General features: G+C 36.6%; 1 protein-coding gene across 1 annotated transcript in view; it reads left to right on the plus strand.

Annotated features, from left to right (window-relative positions):
• LOC138305083 (protein pigeon-like) overlaps positions 1-26165 on the plus strand; it is a 40130-nt gene extending 13965 nt beyond the window's left edge. The window contains exons 7-31 of the mRNA XM_069245485.1: positions 3361-3587; positions 5141-5323; positions 6948-6997; positions 7606-7646; positions 8685-8818; positions 9060-9150; positions 9898-9969; positions 10375-10467; positions 10980-11168; positions 13493-13653; positions 14578-14647; positions 14899-14996; positions 15492-15719; positions 16278-16351; positions 16965-17103; positions 17462-17557; positions 18374-18462; positions 19084-19178; positions 19933-19981; positions 20301-20371; positions 21818-21879; positions 22430-22517; positions 23570-23626; positions 24233-24316; positions 24927-26165. Coding sequence (XP_069101586.1) covers positions 3361-3587; positions 5141-5323; positions 6948-6997; positions 7606-7646; positions 8685-8818; positions 9060-9150; positions 9898-9969; positions 10375-10467; positions 10980-11168; positions 13493-13653; positions 14578-14647; positions 14899-14996; positions 15492-15719; positions 16278-16351; positions 16965-17103; positions 17462-17557; positions 18374-18462; positions 19084-19178; positions 19933-19981; positions 20301-20371; positions 21818-21879; positions 22430-22517; positions 23570-23626; positions 24233-24316; positions 24927-25063 — 2678 coding nt within the window. The 3' untranslated portion in view covers positions 25064-26165. The remainder of the gene's footprint in view (positions 1-3360; positions 3588-5140; positions 5324-6947; positions 6998-7605; positions 7647-8684; positions 8819-9059; positions 9151-9897; positions 9970-10374; positions 10468-10979; positions 11169-13492; positions 13654-14577; positions 14648-14898; positions 14997-15491; positions 15720-16277; positions 16352-16964; positions 17104-17461; positions 17558-18373; positions 18463-19083; positions 19179-19932; positions 19982-20300; positions 20372-21817; positions 21880-22429; positions 22518-23569; positions 23627-24232; positions 24317-24926) is intronic.

Below are 26165 nucleotides of genomic sequence, written 5' to 3' on the forward strand. Positions count from 1 at the left end.
GTAACTACCCCCATCTCAACACTCCCCCCATCCATACTTGTACTGTCACAGTATTTAACAGTAACTACCCCATCTCAACACTCCCCTCCATACTTGTACTGTCACAGTATTTAACAGTAACTATACCCCATCTCAACACTCCCCTCCATACTTGTACTGTCACAGTATTTAACAGTAACTATCCCCATCTCAACACTCCCCTCCATACTTGTACTGTCACAGTATTTAACAGTAACTACCCCCATCTCAACACTCCCCTCCATACTTGTACTGTCACAGTATTTAACAGTAACTACCCCCATCTCAACACTCCCCTCCATACTTGTACTGTCACAGTATTTAACAGTAACTACCCCCATCTCAACATCCCCCCATCTCAACAGTAACTACCCCCTCTCAACACTCCCCTCCATACTTGTACTGTCACAGTATTTAACAGTAACTACCCCCATCTCAACACTCCCCTCCATACTTGTACTGTCACAGTATTTAACAGTAACTACTACCCCCATCTCAACACTCCCCTCCATACTTGTACTGTCACAGTATTTAACAGTAACTATCCCCATCTCAACACTCCCCTCCATACTGGTGTACTGTCACAGTATTTAACAGTAACTATCCCCATCTCAACACTCCCCTCCATACTTGTAACTTGGTTTACAGTATGTAACAGTAACTACCCCCATCTCAACACTCCCCTCCATACTTGTACTGTCACAGTATTTAACAGTAACTACCCCCTTCTCAACACTCCCCTCCATACTTGTACTGTCACAGTATTTAACAGTAACTACCCCCATCTCAACACTCCCCTCCATACTGGTACTGTCACAGTATTTAACAGTAACTATCCCCATCTCAACACTCCCCTCCATACTTGTACTGTCACAGTATTTAACAGTAACTATCCCCATCTCAACACTCCCCTCCATACTTGTACTGTCACAGTATTTAACAGTAACTATCCCCATCTCAACACTCCCCTCCATACTTGTACTGTCACAGTATTTAACAGTAACTACCCCCATCTCAACACTCCCCTCCATACTTGTACTGTCACAGTATTTAACAGTAACTATCCCCATCTCAACACTCCCCTCCATACTTGTACTGTCACAGTATTTAACAGTAACTATCCCCCATCTCAACACTCCCTCCATACTTGTACTGTCACAGTATTTAACAGTAACTATCCCCATCTCAACACACTCCCCTCCATACTTGTACTGTCACAGTATTTAACAGTAACTACCCCCATCTCAACACTCCCCTCCATACTTGTACTGTCACAGTATTTAACAGTAACTATCCCATCTCAACACTCCCCCTCCATACTTGTACTGTCACAGTATTTAACAGTAACTATCCCCATCTCAACACTCCCCTCCATACTTGTACTGTCACAGTATTTAACAGTAACTATCCCCATCTCAACACTCCCCTCCATACTTGTACTGTCACAGTATTTACATACTACCCCACTCAACACTCCCTCATACGTACTGTCACAGTATTTAACAGTAACTATCCCCATCTCAACACTCCCCTCCATACTTGTACTGTCACAGTATTTAACAGTAACTATACCCCCATCTCAACACTCCCCTCCATACTTGTACTGTCACAGTATTTAACAGTAACTATCCCCATCTCAACACTCCCCTCCATACTTGTACTGTCACAGTATTTAACAGTAACTACCCCCATCTCAACACTCCCCTCCATACTTGTACTGTCACAGTATTTAACAGTAACTACCCCATCTCTAAACACTCCCCTCCATACTTGTACTGTCACAGTATTTAACAGTAACTATCCCCATCTCAACACTCCCCTCCATACTTGTACTGTCACAGTATTTAACAGTAACTCCCCATTCAAACTCCCCCCCTGTCAGATTTAACAGTAACTACCCTCCAACACCCCTCCATACTTGTACTGTCACAGTATTTAACAGTAACTACCCCCTTCTCAACACTCCCCTCCATACTTGTACTGTCACAGTATTTAACAGTAACTATCCCATCTCAACACTCCCTCCATACTTGTACTGTCACAGTATTTAACAGTAACTATCCCCATCTCAACACTCCCCTCCATACTTGTACTGTCACAGTATTTAACAGTAACTATCCCCATCTCAACACTCCCCTCCATACTTGTACTGTCACAGTATTTAACAGTAACTATCCCCATCTCAACACTCCCCTCCATACTTGTACTGTCACAGTATTACAGTAACTACCCATCTCAACACCCCCTCCATACTTGTACTGCACAGTATTTAACAGTAACTACCCCCTCTCAACACTCCCCTCCATACTTGTACTGTCACAGTATTTAACAGTAACTACCCCTTCTCAACACTCCCCTCCATACTTGTACTGTCACAGTATTTAACAGTAACTACCCCATTCTCAACACTCCCCTCCATACTGGTACTGTCAACAGTATTTAACAGTAACCCCTTCTCAACATCCCCTCCATACTTGTACTGTCACATCTCAACACTCCCCTCCATACTTGTACTGTCACAGTATTTAACAGTAACTACCCCCATCTCAACACTCCCCTCCATACTTGTACTGTCACAGTATTTAACAGTAACTATCCCCATCTCAACACTCCCCTCCATACTTGTACTGTCACAGTATTTAACAGTAACTATCCCCATCTCAACACTCCCCTCCATACTTGTACTGTCACAGTATTTAACAGTAACTATCCCCATCTCAACACTCCCCTCCATACTTGTTACTGTCACAGTATTTAACAGTAACTATCCCCATCTCAACACTCCCCTCCATACTTGTACTGTCACAGTATTTAACAGTAACTACCCCCATCTCAACACTCCCCTCCATACTTGTACTGTCACAGTATTTAACAGTAACTATCCCCCATCCAACTCAACACTCCCCTCCATACTTGTACTGTCACAGTATTTAACAGTAACTATCCCCATCTCAACACTCCCCTCCATACTTGTACTGTCACAGTATTTGTACTGTCACAGTATTTAACAGTAACTTTCCCCATCTCAACACTCCCCTCCATACTTGTACTGTCACAGTATTTAACAGTAACTATCCCCATCTCAACACTCCCCTCCATACTTGTACTGTCACAGTATTTAACAGTAACTACCCCCATCTCAACACTCCCCTCCATACTTGTACTGTCACAGTATTTAACAGTAACTACCCCCATCTCAACACTCCCCTCCATACTTGTACTGTCACAGTATTTAACAGTAACTATCCCATCTCAACACTCCCCTCCATACTTGTACTGTCACAGTATTTAACAGTAACTATCCCCATCTCAACACTCCCCTCCATACTTGTACTGTCACAGTATTTAACAGTAACTACCCCCATCTCAACACTCCCCTCCATACTTGTACTGTCACAGTATTTAACAGTAACTACCCCCTTCTCAACACTCCCCTCCATACTTGTACTGTCACAGTATTTAACAGTAACTACCCCCATCTCAACACTCCCCTCCATACTTGTACTGTCACAGTATTTAACAGTAACTACCCCCATCTCAACACTCCCCTCCATACTTGTACTGTCACAGTATGTAACAGTAACTACCCCCTTCTCAACACTCCCCTCCATACTTGTACTGTCACAGTATTTAACAGTAACTATCCCCATCTCAACACTCCCCTCCATACTTGTACTGTCACAGTATTTAACAGTAACTATCCCCATCTCAACACTCCCCTCCATACTTGTACTGTCACAGTATTTAACAGTAACTATCCCCATCTCAACACTCCCCTCCATACTTGTACTGTCACAGTATTTAACAGTAACTACCCCCTTTCTCAACACTCCCCTCCATACTTGTACTGTCACAGTATTTTAACAGTAACTACACTCCCCTCCATACTCAGTATACAGTACTTCCCCTCAACACTCCCCTCCATACTTGTACTGTCACAGTATTTAACAGTAACTACCCCCATCTCAACACTCCCCTCCATACTTGTACTGTCACAGTATTTAACAGTAACTATCCCCATCTCAACACTCCCCTCCATACTTGTACTGTCACAGTATTTAACAGTAACTATCCCCATCTCAACACTCCCCTCCATACTTGTACTGTCACAGTATGTAACAGTAACTATCCCCATCTCAACACTCCCCTCCATACTTGTACTGTCACAGTATTTAACAGTAACTATCCCCATCTCAACACTCCCCTCCATACTTGTACTGTCACAGTATTTAACAGTAACTATCCCCCATCTCAACACTCCCCTCCATACTTGTACTGTCACAGTATTTAACAGTAACTACCCCCATCTCAACACTCCCCTCCATACTTGTACTGTCACAGTATTTAACAGTAACTATCCCCATCTCAACACTCCCCTCCATACTTGTACTGTCACAGTATTTAACAGTAACTATCCCCATCTCAACACTCCCCTCCATACTTGTACTGTCACAGTATTTAACAGTAACTATCCCCATCTCAACACTCCCCTCCATACTTGTACTGTCACAGTATTTAACAGTAACTACCCCCATCTCAACACTCCCCTCCATACTTGTACTGTCACAGTATTTAACAGTAACTATCCCCATCTCAACACTCCCCTCCATACTGGTACTGTCACAGTATTTAACAGTAACTATCCCCATCTCAACACTCCCCTCCATACTGGTACTGTCACAGTATTTAACAGTAACTATCCCCATCTCAACACTCCCCTCCATACTGGTATTGTCACATTGGTTTTGTTTGAGTAAAGTGACAATGTATATCATGTCACACGTAAACATTCATTAATGTATAACAAAATTATTTAATAAATCATTCCTCTGAAGAAACTTCTTTTAAAACTTCAAATGTTTTATAATATTCAGATAAGCTGTAATTACTTTTATATCAATTTTTGAGACTGTCATGATACTTGTTCATCAGAAATTATTCAAATACCTATTCAGTTTATGGAAAAACGACATTTCAGGAGAGCTTTAATCTGTGCAGCACTGTCGAGGACAAGCTTGCTATTTTACATAAAAGCAAGATTTCATTTGTTTTGATACAAGTGCACATTTCAGACAAATCAAAGGCGATCATAACATTCTTTTGAAATATTTTGGTTTGTCAGGTGATGCGCGACCAGCCGTCAACAGAACAGATAACAAAGAAGTTTTACTGGTGTCAGTGGGATGCGACGCATCAGAGACTTTACTATCTCCACTACCAGCGAGTCGGCAAGGGAGAAAACCAACAAATACAGCCCAACCTGTCTAGTGTTCAGTTCTATGACAAGGCTCAGCATGATAACATGGTAAGTAAACAGGGGTTCTGTTAGAACAAATATATGTGCCTAGTTATCCCCCGCGAAACGCGTTTGCGGGGGATATTGATTTGGGCTCTGTCCGTCCGTGCGTCCGTGCGTCCGTCCGTCCGTTCGAGTATCGTTTCCGGGCTATAACTCCTAAACCGTTCAACTTGGCTACACGAAACTTTCTGTACATGTTAGGCTAGTGCTCTAGTTGTGCCTTTTGCTAATGGGAACCTTTCATTTTCGATACTTTTTCTGTTACCATGGAAACTTATTCAAAAATACCATATTATTAAAGTTTCCTTTCTATTCCGGGCTATAACTCGAAAACTGTTCAACTTGGCTACACGAAACTTTCTGTACATGTTAGGCTAGTGCTCTAGTTGTGCCTTTTTCTAATGGGAACCTTCCATTTTCAATACTTTTTCTGTTACCATTGAAACTTATTAAAAAATACCATATTATTAAAGTTTCCTTTCTATTCCGGGCTATAACTCGAAAACCGTTCAACTTGGCTACACGAAACTTTCTGTACATGTTAGGCTAGTGCTCTAGTTGTGCCTTTTGCTAATGGGAACCTTTCATTTTCGATACTTTTTCTGTTACCATGGAAACTTATTAAAAAATACCATATTATTAAAGTTTCCTTTCTATTCCGGGCTATAACTCGAAAACCGTTCAACTTGGCTACACGAAACTTTCTGTACATGTTAGGCTAGTGCTCTAGTTGTGCCTTTTGCTAATGGGAACCTTTCATTTTCGATACTTTTTCTGTTACCATGGAAACTTATTCAAAAATACCATATTATTAAAGTTTTCCTTTCTATTCCGGGCTATAACTCGAAAAACCGTTCAATTTGGCTACACGAAACTTTCTGTACATGTTAGGCTAGTGCTCTAGTTGTGCCTTTTTCTAATGGGAACCTTCCATTTTCAATACTTTTTCTGTTACCATGGAAATTTATTAAAAAATACCATATTATTAAAGTTTCCTTTCTATTCCGGGCTATAATCGAAAACCATTCAACTTGGCTACACGAAACTTTCTGTACATGTTAGGCTAGTGCTCTAGTTGTGCCTTTTGCTAATGGGAACCTTTCATTTTCGATACTTTTTCTGTTACCATGGAAACTTATTCAAAAATACCATATTATTAAAGTTTCCTTTCTATTTCAGGCTATAACTCAAAAACCGTTCAACTTGGCTACACGAAACTTTCTGTACATGTTAGGCTAGTGCTCTAGTTGTGCCTTTTGCTAATGGGAATCTTTCATTTTAAACTCTTAGTTACAATGAGCTTCATTTATTTTATGTTTGAGCTTTCATACACAACTGGGCGCGGGGGATAATGCCAAGCTTTGCGGCTCCTTGTTTTGTTATGCTTTCTGGTTGTTTCAAGTTTATAAAATAATGCATTTATTTTATCATTTTCTCGAAACACCCATAACAATTGTTAATAATATCTTCCTTTCTGCTCACCAGACATCAATTGCACAGTCTGTAGCATTGCTTTACAATTTTCATTTAAAACGCCACGCAAATATTACCTGACTGTGACTTTAGTGCAGTATACATTGTCCTGTACCTAATTCCTGCTATGACTAAGGTGTGATTGTTTATGTTACAGCTGGATGTTCCCATCAGTTTCCCGTTCCCACAGCTCAGAGCTTCACCAAGGTAAGGAGATCTTAAGACGCTTAGAGCAATCTGAAAGCCAAAATTCTCATTTCAGTTCTTTCATTTGATTATACATTGAGATTTGGGTCTAGTAGTTAGGTTTCTGTACAGTATGTAATCCTCTCTGTCATGGAGATGGGTCCCTGGATTAGTGTGGAAAATTACATTTTTTTCTGTATTTATATATTACATTGTCATCTGCTCATCTGTGTAGGTATTGATTGTGACATGATATTCCGTCTTTGCATATTACAGAGTTAGCTCCCTTGCAGGTAGGTATCGATTGTTTAGTCATTATTTTGTGAGCGCAATCCACGCCGTTTTCTCGGAAAGGTATGACATTACACTCGCAAACAAATGACATCATAATCAATACCTACCCGCAAGTGCAGATAACTCTGTAATATGCAAATTCGGAATAATATGATATAAGGATCTCACAATTGATGCATACACAAAACTTGATAGTGGCATATATTTCTGTAATATACAAAGAGAAATATTTATTGCTGCATTACTTTGACTGTGTCACCTTTCATACTTAACCAAATGAAGAACAAACAAGACATTCCGTTACAGTAGATTCAGTTTAATTTGCTTTGTTGCAGGCAACACTACGCACCCTACCCATTCCACCATGGCATTCCAGGTACGTGGACGTCGTTATATATTTAAATTATAAGCCATAGCGTTATTTCATATTTCAATAAAATTTTATTTCAAATAAATTGAAATGGATTCAAACAACAGGCAGTGCTTATGTAAGTTCTCTCCATAGCGTTAATTGCTCTTCCAAAACTATGTCAAAACTAGCTATTGGACAGTAGGAATAATAGCTGCAATATTGTAGCTCAAAAGAGTTTTAGACAGATAATGGTGTCGTCTTTAGAGCTACAATTGGTGCCTATTACTGCTAATGGAGCAAAGTAATGATCGTGCAAAAAATTATTAAAACGTCTGTATGCATTATATCCTACTTGTTTTATATCCCTTATCTACTAGGCAATAAAACTGATCCGTATGAAATATGAAAGACACAGCGAGACATTATTTTTCACATTTAACTATCATGGTCTTTTGCAAAGGAAAATTACGGCAAGTCTACAAATTGTGAATTTGACCTCTTGTGAGCTGTACGGTGGATATTAAGAATGTTCGTTATGTTTGTTTTGGACAAAAACATTATATAAATGCATGTATACGCATGAAATAATTGGAAATCACAACAAAGTATAGAAAATTGTGCCCGAGTGATTTTCGAGTCAGTGCTCCACTACGACATATAGGGACCATTTTGTACCTGGCCGAAAGGTATTGTAGGCCGGGTATGTATATTCATTCTATAGGAATAACAGATTGATGTTTTAGAATGATCAGTTCAAATGACATTTACGTTTCTAAGTTTTTTGGTCACTCTAAAGAGATTTTTTTGTAGCCACAGGAAGGGAATTATTTGGTTGCTGGTCACGTTAAGAGAGGATTGTATACAGTGAGAATAGTAAATCAACACTTGAGAGGAGGAATTGAAGTGGTCATTTCGAACAGATTGTTTAGGATTTGTACAGATTCTACTGTATTTTCTGTAATCTTTTTTTATTCAGACAAATTATGTGGATTTACCTGCTTTGGAAGGTTTATTTCTGAGCTTGACTCTAACCTTTTAGTATTGTACAATTTGTTTTGACAGATTTGTTCCTAAACATGGTGGTCCTGACCCAAAACAATGGAACCTACTGCGTATGTTACCAGCACCTCACGGAAACCCCCTATGGAGAACGCCGACGGTCATCCAGTCGACGGTCCAGGAAATCACCTGCTCAGGTAAAGATAACATCTCTTGAGATACATATTGTATATAAAGATATATATTTGATACAGAGAATGAAAATATGAATCGTTATCTTATCATGTAAGGTGTATTATGAAATATGTGATATTTTTTTTTTTTTTTTTTTAATCCTTAAAATGGTTTTATCTAGTGAATTTCTATGCACAGCTGAATAGTTTGACAATTCATGATTTATGTAGTGGTCAATAATATTGAGGCAACTTCTATCTTCAGCCAAGCCCATCCTCACTGAATCTGTCATTGTCATCTGAAAATGAGGAGGAGGTCATGGAGATATCTTACTACATCTGTATGGTTCACCATGGTACGTACGTAATAAACACTAAATTATTTTCCGTGCGATTAAATTTTGCGAAATATATGAAAACGTGAAAATAAAGTGCCACAAAATGTTATCAAATCAAAGTGTGATGGTAATCATAAGAGTCTAGCTCGCAAAAAATCATTAAATTTAGTCACAGCGAACATAATTTGGGTTAAAGTATAGGGTTCTGTAGTGTGTGTTAGAGGGTGTAGCAGGTGATGTACTATGAAATTCTCTAACCCAGGCTTCTGAAGGGTATCTGTTATTTTACTGCTTTATTTTTAGCCCACCATCATCAGATGGCGAACTATTCAAATCGCTTTTCCTCCGTGGTCTGTGGTCCGTCCTTTGGTTCGTCCATCCTTCCGTGTCCTTTACCAATTCTTGTTACCGCTATTTCTCAGAAAGTACTACAAGGATCTTTGATATATATGTTACCAAACTGGCCCAGGGCTCTAGTTGTGTATATTGCATTTTGGGACCGATTGGTCAATAAGATGGCCTCCAGGCAGCCATCTTGGATTTTGATAGTTAAAACTTGTTACCACTATTTCTCAGAAAGTACTGAAGGGATCTTTCTCAAATTTCATATGTAGATTTCCTTGGGCCCTAGTTGGGCATATTGTATTTTGGGACCAATCGGTCAACAAGATGGCTGACAGGCCGCCATCTTGGGTTTTGATAGTTGAAGGTTGCTATTTCTCATCTCGTCAAAACAGTTAATGATTGAACATTTTTGTTTTTCAGCCAAAATCCTTCATGGCAGAGTGTCTGGGATCCCTTTCTCAGCCAAACATCGACTTCACTTCTCCTGGCACAGTAAGTCTGACCAGACTGTAAGACAAAGGGGATCACAGTCATCAAATTGAACAAAGATTTTATATATAAAACCTGTCTTTGGATCTAAAGAGTTACCAGCACTACTAGAATCCTTTCTGTTTTGGGGGAACTCCGACTTTCCTCCACCTCCAAATTCTGGCATATCCTAAAATGACCCTGGATGTTAAACAAAAATAAGTCTAATTATAGTAATTCACATCTGTCTTATGTCAAAGTCTGACAACAGTAGCTGAATTGTATGACTGGCATACTACCTCCAGCCTTCTACCTAGGAGCTATAAATTAAATCCCATGTGATAACTCAGCCACAATGTCCTGAAGTGCCTATCTATAGATGTGAATAGAACATCTTTATTTGTGAGTACATATACACATATGTTTTAGGTGACTACCTGATGGTAATTTTACCTGGACATTTTACACACCTGTTAAACGTAGGACTAGAGTTTGAGCCCTGCCATCACATTCTACTGCACGGTATGTTAAATTTTTTAGAAGACGATTCAAAATTTATTATGTAGTTAGTATGTTCTCAAATCAGCATATTCATCACTTTATGTATTGAATGTAATAGGTCTTTATATTCCCCTTTCATTGTCAGAATCACAGTGATGTCAATAAGGGTTTATGTTCATGCTCTATTTACTTCTGATGTAAAGCCAAAGTAATGACTATATGAGGGACCTTTAAAACTAGTGATTTGAAGGGCGATACTCACCAGAAGTTTGTCATATATATGTCCTTCCATGCTCAGAATGTTTACAGTCTTAGGGATCCTTTAGAAGGACCGTCTCTATAGTAATAAATTATTTTGTATTGATAACCTGACTATCATACTTGATAGCATTATATGCCTGGTAATAGTTATGTCACATCCTCCCTCCTTTATGAGAAATAGAGGTGACCTGCTTATAATGTATGTCTGACTCCTATATTGCCTCACTGACAAATCTGGTTAGGATAATTCAGATAAATGTTACCTTTTGCAGACAAAACCTTGAGACTAAAATCGGTTGTGAACCATATTCCTGTGACACCAGATGGCAGCACACCATCTCCCATTCTCCGCCAGAATTCAGAGGAGGAACTACCTGTATCAGTTCTGTCAAGGACAACAGACCAGCTATCTCACCTGTCTAACACCTGTCTACACGCCATCCAGAAGGACTCACCTACAGGTAGGCCACAGTATCTCCTAGTCATTTCTTAGGTTGTCATTCGTCTGATGAAGACTATAAAATAACATCAATAGATTAACATGCTCTTTTCTTTCATTAGTCAAGATTAAATATAGCAAGTTGAAGATTACAAAGGTTGTTTATTGTTTTCCCTTTAACTAGTCTCTTACAAGTTACAGGGAAACAGGTAGGGGGTACGTTTGCTATGTACCTGTTTGTCAAGCCATCATTATCTTTCCTCAATCTCCTATACAGTCAAACCTCGATGTATCGAAGTTCAAGGGACCGTCAGAAAAACTTCGAAACATCGAGACTTCGAATTATTCGTGGTTGAAATTAGACCGATTTTTTTTTACCCCATGACCAACTGTGGTAGTTGTGTACATGTCGTCTCCGTTCCGTAAACTTTATAATTATTGTGTTTACCACAAGCAAAACAAAATAAAAACGAAGTATGCAATTAATCACATGTATTGCTATCGTTAGCAATACATACGTATATCATAAACAAGACTTACGTGTACTAGGCCTAACCCATGTACAAGTGTTCGTTTGGTGACTATTTAAGCGATGGTTAATATTACGGAATGAATATAAAAACGAAGACAAGTTGTAAAAACGAAACTTAACAGGAGGAACCGAAAGCGCTACAACACCTACAAAATACTTCGATTTAGAATGATCGATTTGCTCCAGTATTTATGCCAAAGTTGTGCAATGTAACAGTTTTGAGTATGAGTTACTAATAATGTCGCTCGCTATTTACCGTTCCGTAAATTCTACAAACCGCTACCAATGGCGGCGGCGAACATCAAAAACGACTAACTGTATCTTTGCCGTACTAATGATTTACTAATGCAGCTTGTAAAAACAAAGCACCGGGTATCGGCCTGATTAGTGATATTAATTATCTTGATGATATCAAGCAAGCAACACAAGCTGTCATAATCCCTATTGTCCGGCGAAGGGCCGTCGCGAGACAGTTAGGTGTGACAGCATGCCACGGGGTATCGGCAAACACCTAATCTGTACAGGTAAATTTTTATTCGAATCATCGAGTGTCAGTTACCTATGATTCTATAACAAATGGTCCATGAAAAAAGTTCGATACATCGAGAACTTTGATTCATAAAACTTCGATTCATACATGGGTTAGTTAGTAATGTTATATAGTGAAGAAATTCGGGACCAGACAAAAAGTTCGATACAGCGAGAAATTTGATTCATCGAAGTTCGAATCATCGAGGTTTGACTGTATTATATAAGTCACTTGAAATTAATACTTGATATGTGGTAGCTAGTATGTCACCTAGGTGAGTTGGTGTCAAACACTAAAACAAGGTCACTGTGACCTCAGTTTGTCAGGACTGTCCATTATTATGAGGCATCAGGGTCCAGGGTAGTCAAGAAAAATACATGTTTATAGCATACGTAGTGCGGCACTTAATATTTATCAATTTAACCTGTTTCCCTATGTTAATTTTTTTCATGTTTTTCTGCTTCATTGATTTGTTAACTTCTGTTTATACATTACATGATCTGTACCCCTTCTACCCCACAGACAATTAAAACTCCTCAGATATGTAACTGCCGTACATTGATCTTGGATGTGATATAAGAGCATCTATTTTGAAACTCATAACAACTGGTTGCCACTGAGAACATTAACTCTCAAAAAGCGTTGGTTTATTTATGCTGTGTACTGTCCGTCTCGAAGGAGAAATGGTTACATTCAATTTCTTAAAATATGACTATAGAAGTTCAACATTTCAATACTTTTCATTTTCTTATGTGCAGTTAGGGCGTAATTAGCTTTTCTGGCAAAGAAAATGTTTGCTTTTCTTACATATTCTTCCACTTATCACATCCAAGGTAATGTTTTACATCCGGGGAGTTCGGATTGCCCTACAAATTTATACCCATTTGAGTTACTTCCCCTTTCTATCCTACAGACTTATTACCTGTTTGAGTTACTTCCCCTTTCTACCCTACAGATCTACACTCATTTGAGTTACTTCCCCTTTCTGCCTTACAGACCTATTACCTGTTTGAGTTACTTCCCCTTTCTACCCTACAGACCTTTACCTGTTTGAGTTACTTCCCCTTTCTACCCTACAGACCTATTACCTGTTTGAGTTACTTCCCCTTTCTACCCTACAGACCTTTACCTGTTTGAGTTACTTCCCCTTTCTACCTTACAGACCTATACCTGTTTGAGTTATTTCCCCTTTCTACCCTACAGACCTATACCTGTTTGAGTTATTTCCCCTTTCTACCCTACAGATCTATACCTGTTTGAGTTACTTCCCCTTTCTACCCTACAGACCTCTACCTGTTTGAGTACAGTCGCGGTGAAGTGTGGAAGGTGGTTGTTAACACTGACATTCTGGTAGATATATTTAGCCAGTGTGTGATGCCGACTACGAGGGCAGCCCTCCTCCACTATGTACTGCTCCGTAACCGGGACTTCTTTCTCATAAAACGGGTACTTATACTTTTATCACTACTAATTGTGATCAGGAAGTATACTATTTATGTGTTGTAAATATCAACAGTTAGGCTATAATCTCTGGTCAATAGCAAGGGAAACTTTCATTAGAATTGAGTTAATTTGTTTTTCATTACAACTATAATTGAATTTTTAGCTCGCCTATTCGAAGAATAGGGGGAGCTAATGTTGTCACGTCGGCATCAGCGTTGGCGTCCCATTTCATGTTAAAGTTTTTGAGCAAGTTTCTATTTTGTCTATTGTTTAAGCTTAAGTCATCATAAATGTTTATGATTTTATTTTCCTAATGTGTATGGATGCTGAACGTGATAAGACAACCAATTTGGGGCCCTTTAGGGGGTTTTTGAGTCTGTTAATTTGTCATATTTCCATGTTAAAGTTTTTGAGCAAGTTTCTATTTTGTCAATTGTTTAAGCTTAAGTCATCATAAATGTTTTTGATTTTATTTTCCTAATGTGTATGGATGCTGAACGCGATAATAAAACCAATTTGGGGTCCTTTAGGTTTTTTTTGAGTCTGTTAATTTGTCATATTTCCATGTTAAAGTTTTTGAGCAAGTTTCTATTTTGTCAATTGTTTAAGCATAAGTCATCATAAATGTTTATGATTTTATTTTCCTAATGTGTATGGATGCTGAACGTGATAATACAACCAATTTGGGGCCCTTTAGGGGGTTTTTGAGTCTGTTAATTTGACATATTTCCATGTTTAAAGAGTAAATACTTGAACATCAACTTCTTCTGAATAGGCGACAACAGCTCTTGTTTTAATGTTATAGTATATATATTTGCTAATATTATTTTCTAGTTTTATGAATAACAAATGTGTTTTTCGTTTCTTTTTTGTCTAGCACATCATTCAGATAATAAAATTGAAACTTATTTGTTTGAACTGTTTTAGATATTTGAGATAATCAGCAATGACATAGCTAGTGCTGAGGTACCAGGATTGATGGCGGAGTTCTTAGCAGGTAATCACTCATAAATAAAACTGGAGTGATATACATGTAATATCATTACCACAGTGTCTAAGCCAGAGTTTTATTATATATGCTACAAGTTATATTACAATACAGAAAATATTGGAATGCCCTTTGGAAATCAGTTATAATGCTATTACAACATGTAGGAGGAAATTTGAAATAACTGCTGTCCTAAACAGTTAGATATGAAAAGCTTTGTATCACAGAATTAGACATGTGATCATTTTCATTATTTCTAGGGACGACCTATGCGAGTATGAGAAGACAGGTTGATAGGGAATGTCTGAGATTACTTCCCTTTACTGTAGCAGACACGTTTAGAGGACAGTATGATAAGGTAAGTTCTGAATTCAGTAAAAAGCATTACAAACTGAATTCACACTATTATTACACAAAACTTATAATGATCTTCTAATTTATGGGGTCCTATTCCTTGTGTCTTGTCTCCTTTGGTGCCATCATTTCGTAGTATTTTAGATTTGAGCAATTGGCATGATAATTTATGAAAATATATTGAATACTTATAAGTGAATGGCTCAAATGAGTTCCACATCAATTGAAATTTGTACAGGGTATGTCCCAAGAATTTAGGATAAGGGCTTGTAGTTATGGTGCTGATTAACATACTTTTAACTTTAAAATATTATTCTCTATAAAGATGACTACATAGACAAAGAACAAATGTCTTGTGATGTTCATACATAGGTTTATATCATTGTTTAAATTGGCCATTTAGGACCCCAAGAGAGTGGTCTTACTAAGTAGATGTTCTTTATATTGAGGTGGTCTCTAATACAGGTGTTTACTCCATGTATAACATCTATTGTATCAGACAGGAGATGGTGTGATTCAGGCTCGTCTGACTTACTCCACACTAAACTGTGTCAAGATCGGCACACGTACAGCCCAGGATAGGCAGCGGCGTGGTAACGTCGGCGATGATATGTGGGACACACTACGGCGCCATCTACAATGGATGCAGCTTACCAACAACACTCGACGATTCTCAAACAGTGTGATACGTAAAGCTACACAACAATTGGAGACTGGGATCGGAGCGGTATATAACATAATACTCTCTTACCACTATACCAACCTACATTACAATATAACAAATATTCCTCAATTTATGTCAATTCTTGGTCTCATATGAAATACCATTCTACATTACAATATAACTATAACATTACCCCCATTCCTGTCAAGTATGATTGCCTTTGTAACCAAAATTTCAAATGAATTAGCTACAATGATATTTGGTATCAACTGATTTGATAGTTTTTGATTGTGTCCCATTGTAACATTATGTTTGGTTTGTTAGATTTAATGTCCTATGAACAACCAAGGTCATTTAAGGACATGACAGATTTGTTCATGGAGGAAAGCTGGAGTACCTGAAGAAAAAATAACGACAAGTGGTCAGTACCTGAAGCTTGTGATATGTCATGACATCTTAACCACTCAGGCCACTGCAGTCCAATGATTATATTTTTGATAAGTCAACAAAAAAGAAAGTAGTTCGGTATTGCACTTATGATATTTATCACTCAATAATACTTAATACATAATAGAACATGCCAGTGTATTGTCAATTTGATGATGTAAATATAATTTTCAGAGGAACGCCTCAAAGGACCAGTCGTCGAGTATAGCCCAGACATTCCTCAATACCTTCCATACACGTATCAGCAGGTAGGAATCTGTTCTGTATATTTCATGTGTAAACATTTGAACATATCATCTTTATTGGTGATGAATGCCTTGTCATTCAACCTTGACTGTGATCTGTATGGAGACAGTCTGCATCACCTGCTTCACTTCTCAACAGCTATAATAGAATAATAAGTTTTAAAATTGATCTAGATTATTCTGCCTCTTCTTGATCTAGGACAGAAAGCCCATCTCATGCCAATGTAAGGTCAGACGCTTATCTTGACCTATATTTGTCAATGTAGTGCCTCTCATTTTTGTGAGGTCAGATTTTGTAACCTTGACCTATGTTTGTGTGTGAAGTACCTCACTTTTCTGTTAGGTCAGACTTTGTAACCTTGTCCTACATTTGTGTATGAAGTACCTCACTTTTCTGTGAGGTCAGACTTTTTAACCTGGACCTACATTTGTGTATATAGTACCTCACTTTCCTGTGAGATCAGACTTTGTAACCTTGTCCTATATTTGTGTATGAAGTACCTACCTCACTTTTTTGTGAGATCAGACTTTGTAACCTTGACCCACATTTGTCTATATAGTACCTCACTTTCATGTGAGGTCAGACTTTGTAACCTTGACCTATATTTGTGTGTAGTTCCAGGACAGAGTCACCATCACCTGCCTCACTAATCGACGGTAGTAAGAGAGTACGACCAGACACTGTGTTAGGACTCGCTCCACCTTTCCTACAGAGCAGCAATGTGACCGAGGCTTCTAATGCTGTCATGTCTTTGGTAAGTTTGTGAGATATCAAAAATTTTTGGGTTCTTGTTATAGAGTGCAATTTACTTTCTAGATCCATTTAATATTGCAAAAGTTTATCTCTGTGAATGAATATCTGTATATTGATCAAATTGATATGAATTTCCATTCAATTCTTAAATCTGTGAATGTTAATCTTCACGAACTTATTTTCAAATGGAAATTGTGAAATTTAATCGCCCTGAAAGAAAGTTGGTCTGATGAGACTAATATCAACCCAGTCATACCGTAATCTATACTTTTCAGTCTAATTAGGTACTCACTATAATTCTACGGAAGGTATTGTGTAAATTAGATGGGAGTATAAATCATAGATATTTTTGGTTATAGACTAGAGACCTTCTCGGTAGTCATCTGAATCGTCAAATGAGAAAGGAATTAAAGAGCAAAGCACAGAATGTGGCCAAGGAATATGTCTACTGTCAGGTAGGTAAACTTATACATCTGCCTGTTTTAAAAGCTGAAAATAAACAGGCATAGGGTTAAAATTAAGTTTTACATTTTTCTTGAATAAGTGTATCAGGGATGTAATCAATATTTGAAATTCAAGAATTTAATAACTAATTATTAAGAATGAAACTTTGACGGATTTGAGGGCCAAAAAGGGCTCAAACCATACATAGTCATTGGTGTCTTACCAAAACTTACCAACATTTTGAGAATTACAATACTTACAATGAATAGGTTTTGATTTTACAAGTACAGATAAGAGCTGTAAATGATTTTAGCAATACTGTCAAAAGTCATTATATTTACATCTACAGCGCAGTGAAATGAGTACATACAGCCAGACCATGAAGCCAAGTTGTGGTCTACAATTTCATTTCATATTATTATAGTGATTTTAGTAATTGTAATTTAAAGTGATTTCTGCAGGTGTGTTTCCATCTAAACATTTATACACAAAGCATAAAAAAGAAAATAATTTACAGTGTATAAACTCTTATGTAACTAATGTTTATAAGGCATCAAACGTATTTGTCTGTCCTTTTGAATGATTTTTACAAGTAAATTCATCAATACTTATGGTTGTCAATAGATTACTGCAGAAAAAAAAATATCATATCAAAATTTTGCCCAGTTAAGTAGATTTTAATGAAATAAACAAAATGTTATTTTTCATGTGATTGCAATGACGTTGGCCATAATGGACAATATACAACTGTAAACAAAACACAATCTTAAAATAAACCATATATGCATTGATTCTGAATGTAGAAAATGTTCCTGTGTGTGTTATAGCTACAACAATCCCGTCAGTTGTGTCACCTTCTGTGGAACCTGCGGGGTCCCCTGCTGGCCTACACAGACCTCGACTACCTACCCAACCTGTAAGGCTATAGTATTATCATCCTTCATATCATATTGAATAACAATAAATTTAGTTTTAATGAATGATTTGTATATGCCTTTATGAGATATACCCGAACTTTTCACATATACATTACTATTACATGCAACTAACATTGAGGTCTATATTTCCCATATCGAACCGACTGAGTTAATATTGAGTTTATGACATCTCATCCATGTCAATTATCATAATGCTTCTACATTGAGTTCTTCAAGAAGGTGTGCTTTAGCTTAGACCATTTTCCTTGTGATTGTAGCATGTGGCATATAATGCATTCAATATTTTAGTAACGAATTGCCTCCGACTTTACCCTTGTTGTTATGTATTTCTATCAGGACAGGTTAGTGTAATAGCATGTTATCCTCAGTAAAGGTCCATTGTTGATCGTAAAAGGAGTTTCGTTTACTGTACTTGATCATAAATATTTTACACCACTGAAAACTTTTCAGGTCATTTCTGAAACAAACATTGGTTTATGGAAACATTGAAGTCAGCATTGTATTGATGTTGGTTTAGATAGAAGTATCAGTGTAAAAGTTGAAATGCTGTTAAAATGATACAAGATTGATATCAAGCCAAACTACTCTTTTTGTTATAGACTTGATCCCTGTACTGAGGACGAGTATGAGCTGTTCCAGTTGTTTGAGAGATATTACCTCACCTGTCAGGACCTGGCCTTCCCTATACTACAAGGTGAGTATACTATCTCAACCAATCTTTAAACTCATTCACCCCCGGAAACACATTTAGACTCTTCTTAATCAAGGCCAGTTCTTTGTGAAATTTCAGGGATGAGTTAATATTGTTATATCATTATTAGATGATTAATTAGCCTCCAGTGTCCAAAGTCCATCCATCTGAATCCTACTGTCCATACAGGATTTCTGAGATTCCTTATCCTGATAAAACGTTCTTACTGTGTACATATTCAGGCTTCCTTTAATAGATATTTATGGCATATATTGATCTAAAAGCTGACAAGACCATAAAATTTTGAAAATATGTTTGCTTTTGCTTGAAAATTGTTTAAAAGATTACTTATTATTTGATAAAACATAGAAATGGTGAAAATGATATACCGGTAGTTCTTTTTTATTTTCTCATCGTTTTGGAAACAGCTCCACCTTGTTTTTGAGAAAGATATTAGTTATTTACCTCTCGGAGAGAGAGTTGGGGGGAAGGGGCTTATAGAATCAGCTTGACATTAAGGTATTGGTACAAATTGTGTAATGCAGGATTTGGAGAATTTCAAGACGCCCAATGGGTAAAAAATGTATCCACATGGTTAAGCTCTTAGGAAAGCTGCCAGAGAAAAGCTTTCCTGTTTTCCCAGAGAAAAGCTTTCCTGTTCTCAAACAGCTCTTGTTGTTTATTTCGTTGTACATAGCACCAGTACGAAAACTACATGCACAATGAAACTATAATATACACTGTATTGTTATTTCAGGATTTTCATCTTACTTCACTGCCATAGGAGCTAGGTGTCTGAACAAAAGGTATGGATCAGGATAAATATCTTAGGTTTGGACTGGTCAAAACATCAATAATATGTGCATTTTAGATTGTCAAGACTTCTGATGATTTAACAATAGAATAATCAGAATTATGGAGATATATATATTGCATGTAAGTACTATAGTCTCACATTTAACTGGAAGGGAAATGATTTCATAGAATACCTTTGACAAGATTATTCACAGAAATTATTCAAGGTAAGATTTCTGTATGCTTTACATCAAAACCATATAAATAAGCATTTTGTTCTGGATTTATATTAAATAATTGTTTAAAACTAAGTTCTTTGTTTTGTTGCAGTTTGTTTTTCCAGTACATAGATAGAGGGGTGTTGAGGTTGACAGGAGATTTCTTGGCTCAAGTCCTAGGAGGTGAGACCAGAAGTCATGTAACAACTGAGATATTATACAATTATGGCCCTCTGTGGAGGGATATATCTAGAATTGTCTCCATGGGAAGGGAGACAACTCTAGATGTATCCTTCCACAGAGGGACATAGTTATTTTATTATACCGAACAAAATTAAAGGAAAAAACTCTGAAGATGTTTCCCAAAAAGGTTGCTAAATTCGTCGGGCTACAAAATAAAAAGCAACAGCGTTGGCATTGTTGGTTGACGATGCAGATGACATCAACTTCCGGTCACATGCAGAGTTTCCAAGGAATATTTCTCTGGGGTTATTTCCCTCGCCTTCCAATTCCGGTGAAATATCTAACTTATTCAATGTCATATGATCAAGTTTAATCCAATTAAAACATTCTAAATGAAAGTATTCAATGTCATGTGATCAAGTTTAATCCAATTAAAACATTTTAAATGAAAGTGAGGTATAATAAACTGTATTACATAAGGTAATCACATGTGTATTTAGGGTGTCAGTAAATAACGTTTTTGATAAGATGTAATTTGTTATGAAACGTGTTGGTGTTGGAAATAGCAGTTTTAAAAGTTATGACATGAAAACTTCAAAGCTAAATCGTATGAATGTCTGTGTGTTATTGAATAATTCATTACTATAACATTTCTGTTGAAGAACTAGTTTGTGTGAACATGGATATTTGGAAGTTAAAACTGTCTTGTTTGTATACAAATGAGATTTAACATAAAAATGTATCTTAAATTTTGTGAAATAAATAGCAAATAGAAGTGTACAACTTACAGTAAAATATTGTTTATGGATTTACATAATATATTATACTTTGTCTTTCCTGTTACAGATTTACCTGATGAAAGTGAAAATGTACAATTTACAGTCCTGATGAAAGATTTACAGTCCTGATGAAAGTGAAAATGTAAAGTTTAAACTGTCTTTCCTGTTGCAGATTTACCTGATTACAGTGAAAATATAAAATTTAAACAGTCTTTCCTGTTGCAGATTTACCTGATGAAAGTGAAAATGTAAAGTTTAAACAGTCTTGCTTGTTACAGATTTACCTGATGATTGTTTATAGATTTACATAATCTATCATTCTTTGTCTTTCCTGTTGCAGATTTACCTGATGAAAGTGAAAATGTAAAGTTTAAACAGTCTTGCCTGTTACAGATTTACCTGATGATTGTTTATAGATTTACATAATCTATCATTCTTTGTCTTTCCTGTTACAGATTTACCTGATGAAAGTGAAAATGTAAAGTTTAAACAGTCTTTCCTGTTACAGATTTACCTGATGAAGGTGAAAATGTAAAGTTTAAACAGTCTTTCCTGATACAGATTTACCTGATGAAAGTGAAAATGTAAAATTTAAACAGTCTTTCCTGTTACAGATTTACCTGATGAAAGTGAAAATGTAAAGTTTAAACAGTCTTTCCTGTTACAGATTTACCTGATGAAAGTGAAAATGTAAACTTTAAACAGCAACTGATATCCAGACTGCCAATGGTAATATCAGGTTTAGATGTGCTTTATTTATAATCTCTTGTACCATTGTTTACTCAAATTTGGTGGATTTTGAGAATTTGTGTGAATATCTACTTTTTTGACAAAGTTTTGATCCAATTTTACTAAGACTTGTTCAAGTTCTTCTTTCTACTATCATCAAACACATGGGGTAATTCTTATGAAGATGTATTTGTGGTACTTATTTTTTATTATTTTTTGTCAAATGGACTGAAACACTGTATGCAAAGCAGAAAGGGCAAGACAAAAATTATATATAAAAATGTGTATGCGTCAAAGTAGCCAATCACTATAGGTTTTATGAGTACATGATTACAAATATATCAATAGGTATGAACTTCCAATGTACAAGTTGTGGGGATCAATTTGGTCAATTTTCTCTTTCTTCATGTTGAAATAGTTTTGTCTGAAAATAGCTGGAGTGCATGACTGGATGAACAGTCAGATATTTGTATAATTTTTTTGGTGAAATTAAAATCTTGTTGATGAAACCACTTGTCATAAAATATCACAGATAATATTTGTGATTCAGGATTTGGCTGAGGAATGTTACAGACAATGGAACCACCCAATCTGTCAGAAATACCTGGCTCAAAAACAGGTCACTCAGCTACTGACAGGTAAGTCAGAAATACAGTAAACATACCTCTTTTGGTGCAATCAAATTTCAGTTCAACATTATGTTAGTACAATGATAAATTTGTTCGTTAACATTAAATTGCTTTTGTTATATCAGACTTTTTAATTGGTGCTATCATATCCCGCAAAGTTTCTACCGTGAAATATGATTACCACTTACATATGTTCCTTAATTAACAGCATCTATACACAATACTAAATCAGGGGTACTGCTTATGGTCTCTAATCCCATCCTCGATACTCAAGAGGTTCCCATCACTTACAATACACCCATGGGCTATCTCAAAGTAAAATTGGAGGCAACAGAACAGAACAGGTAATTTAGTCCATTGATGCACATTAAAGATGCTCCACCGCCGACACATTGTATTTTTTCATTATCAAAAGGAGGATCAGGCGGTTTAGTATTTTTCTTCAGTTACAAAAATTACTTACTTTACACCATTACCACCATTGAAAAGCTTGAGCTTCTAATTTTATTTCGAGTTAAAAATATGAAAAATAATTAATTGCATCCCGAAAAAATTCTGTGGCACTATATCCTATATGGAATGAATTACTGATTGCACATGCACCAAAGGCAAAATAATAAAAAATATATATATATATATATTTTAAACATACATATACACGATTGAACACCAATTATTGTTTAAATAATTAATAACATTTATGCTTTGTCGGCGGTGGAGCATCTTTAAAAGAGCCATATAACAGTACACTGTGGTTGAATGTTTGGCTTTGATGTTAGGCGTCACTCTCTCGCTGAAGTCTTCAAAGAAAATCATTGCAGGCCTGTGATTGGTTCAGCTGTTTTCCCCTGAGCTGCCTCCAATTTTACTTTGATAGTCCAGGAGTGTAGAGATCGTAAGTGATCGGAACCCCTGGAGTATCGATGCCTAATCCTGATGCATAAGAATGAAAATACCTGACTAAAATATAAATCACCTGGCTCTGCCAAATAACTACTTTAAATGATAAATTAGATATGTTAATGATTTACGCCTCATCTGAGATCATTGTTTACCATCAGGAGCCTCAGACAGGTCTGCAGATGTGGAACGGGACCTGCCCAACAGAAACAGAACTGGTAAGTCTCTCAGGACTGTTATGTGGTGTTATGGGAGTTGTCTCCCCTTTCATGTTTTTGGCCCTGTAAAGCATCAACCCTCTGCCATCACACAAAATTAGTTGAATTCTGTTGAATATATTTATCTTACCACAACTTCATTATATTGGAAATTGATATTACACATGTGTACAGCACACATCACACTTCTGTAAGACCACATTGGTTGGACAGAGTTTCTCCTGTATTAGGCTTATAACTGTCTCTCCATTTAACCAAACAGCAGTCAGAAGAGGTACCTGGCAAATGCCCTACATGAGATTTCAACTCGCGACCCAGGTGATGTTTGTGGGACATATTGACCACTCACCCACCTCCACTTCAAATTTACATACACTTTCATCTTGTTGCAGATACTGTTTATATTGATGTTCATTATATCATGGCTACAAAATAAATTTTACAATTGCACAGGTTGGAAAACATAAGATATAGAGAGTACATTTGTAAATTAGAAATACCTTAAATAATTTATTGAAGTGGTAAGGATTTGCAGAAATGCTGTTTGTAATGCTGTTAAGCAGTAGAGTTACTTCCCCTGTGATATATGTTGGATTTTGTTTACAGCCGATACTAACAGTGTCAACAGTACACGTGAGACGATGACCTTCCCACCGCTCGTTTCTTTCCTAAGTCTCCTCGAAAAATTAGGTTTGTACATTGTTTTATTGGTTAATTTGATATCAAAGTTACACTACCTGAACGTTGAGCATTGTATAGTGTAATATGTAACGATAGTCAGTTGGATTTCTTGTACCAAATATTTGTGGCATTGCCTTATTTTGCTGTTTATCATTGAAACTTTAAATAAACTGTAATTATTATATTAGATAAAATTAAGTTGAAAATAACATAATATTTGTATTTCAGGGACACAAGAAATTTTGTTTGCATTTGATTTGTGAAATCAAAATTACAATGTTATTGTACTGTGCCATGTAAATCGTGATACTAAATGAAAATGACTACTGTAAGCCAGCTAAAACCAACAGATAATTCGCAAAAGGTTTTTCTCCATCAATTAATATATCATTTATATTGATAAGATTTTTTTAGATTTTTAATTTGAGAATGTTAATCTTTTAACTTGTTTTGAAATCATCACATGGAAATCACGATATTAAGTAGCCATGAAAGAAAGTCGGCATGCAGTAGTCGGTTTTCTATCAAATAGTTTGTAGTTGTGATTGTTCCAACTCTTTACCAAACTTTGAAACTTAACGTAATTGTACCTGGATAAAATGCAATTTCTTACCTGTAGATATGGTCCAGCGCATGCAGACAGAGGATAAAGTGCCTCTCCGTCGAAGTCCTTTAGATGTTAATTTCCTGGAGGATGTAGCACTGTACCATACACGAACGGAGACAAACTACGATCTGAGTACCGTCAATTTCTGATCGCCATGTCAAAGGAGATGAACTACGATCTTTGTACTGTCAGCATTAATCTTCATATTATCAGAACCAAAGTCAGTTTCTTACTACTTCAGAGTGAGGTAGGATACACCCTTAAATCAAAATTAAAACCTGGAGATATCTTGGAAATGCATGTGAATGGAATTATATATATGTGATCAGTTCATGATCAATACATTCTTTTAAAATGTTATACAGCTTGTTTACCTTGTGCAGAGGGATATCAGTGTGTGTAGCTATTGATGACCATTTGATGACAACAAGGTCCTCTCAGATGATGGAAACTTAAAACATCCTTACATGTATCAATATATAAGATATGTTGCATGACTTACTACACATATATGGTTATAGTGTTAGCAGTATGAATGTTAAGTGTGAAGCTAGGATCAACAGAATTCTTCAAATTAACTCATTCACCCCTGAACTAACTCATACTCAAGTGATCCAGCATTCAAAATAGTAGAGTTGGGATGTGTGTTCAAGAATAAATGAGTCAAAACAAGAAAAATCAACTGTGTATGAAGATGTTTTGTTTGTATTGAGTCTGCACTGGCAGTGGTTTAACGACTCCAGTATTTCGTCAGACTTGATATATGTTGTGTTCCATAAGAAGACTACCTAGATAATTATTTAAATAATTCCACAGCTGTGGTGTGTTTGCCAAACTTCTGTGATTTGATGTTTGATTCTATAATGTTTACAATGACATTGCTTATAGTTCTCAAAGTGTAATTGTTTATAGTTCTGAAAGTGTAGTCGCTGTGTTTTACATTGAATGACCTCATGTAGAGTGAGTTTCACCATCAACTACAGTGTCTAGCTTTGTACCGTAATTCACCACAAAATCCCACCCAGATTGAAATAAATCCATTGTAGTCGACGATAAAACTCAATCTACAAATTCATTATACACATGTAGCTCCAATGTTTAGCTTCTTTTGATAATTTATGTTGTTTTTTTTTCAGAAATAATGCCTATTATATGATTCTTTAATTACTATAAGTCACGTTGCTGTATACATTAGATTGTGATGCTAATGGGGTTGTGCAATACCAATAAAATTACTGGATGTACTTCAAA

The sequence above is a fragment of the Argopecten irradians genome, chromosome 12, assembly GCF_041381155.1.
Source record: "Argopecten irradians isolate NY chromosome 12, Ai_NY, whole genome shotgun sequence".
Lineage (NCBI taxonomy): Eukaryota > Metazoa > Mollusca > Bivalvia > Pectinida > Pectinidae > Argopecten > Argopecten irradians.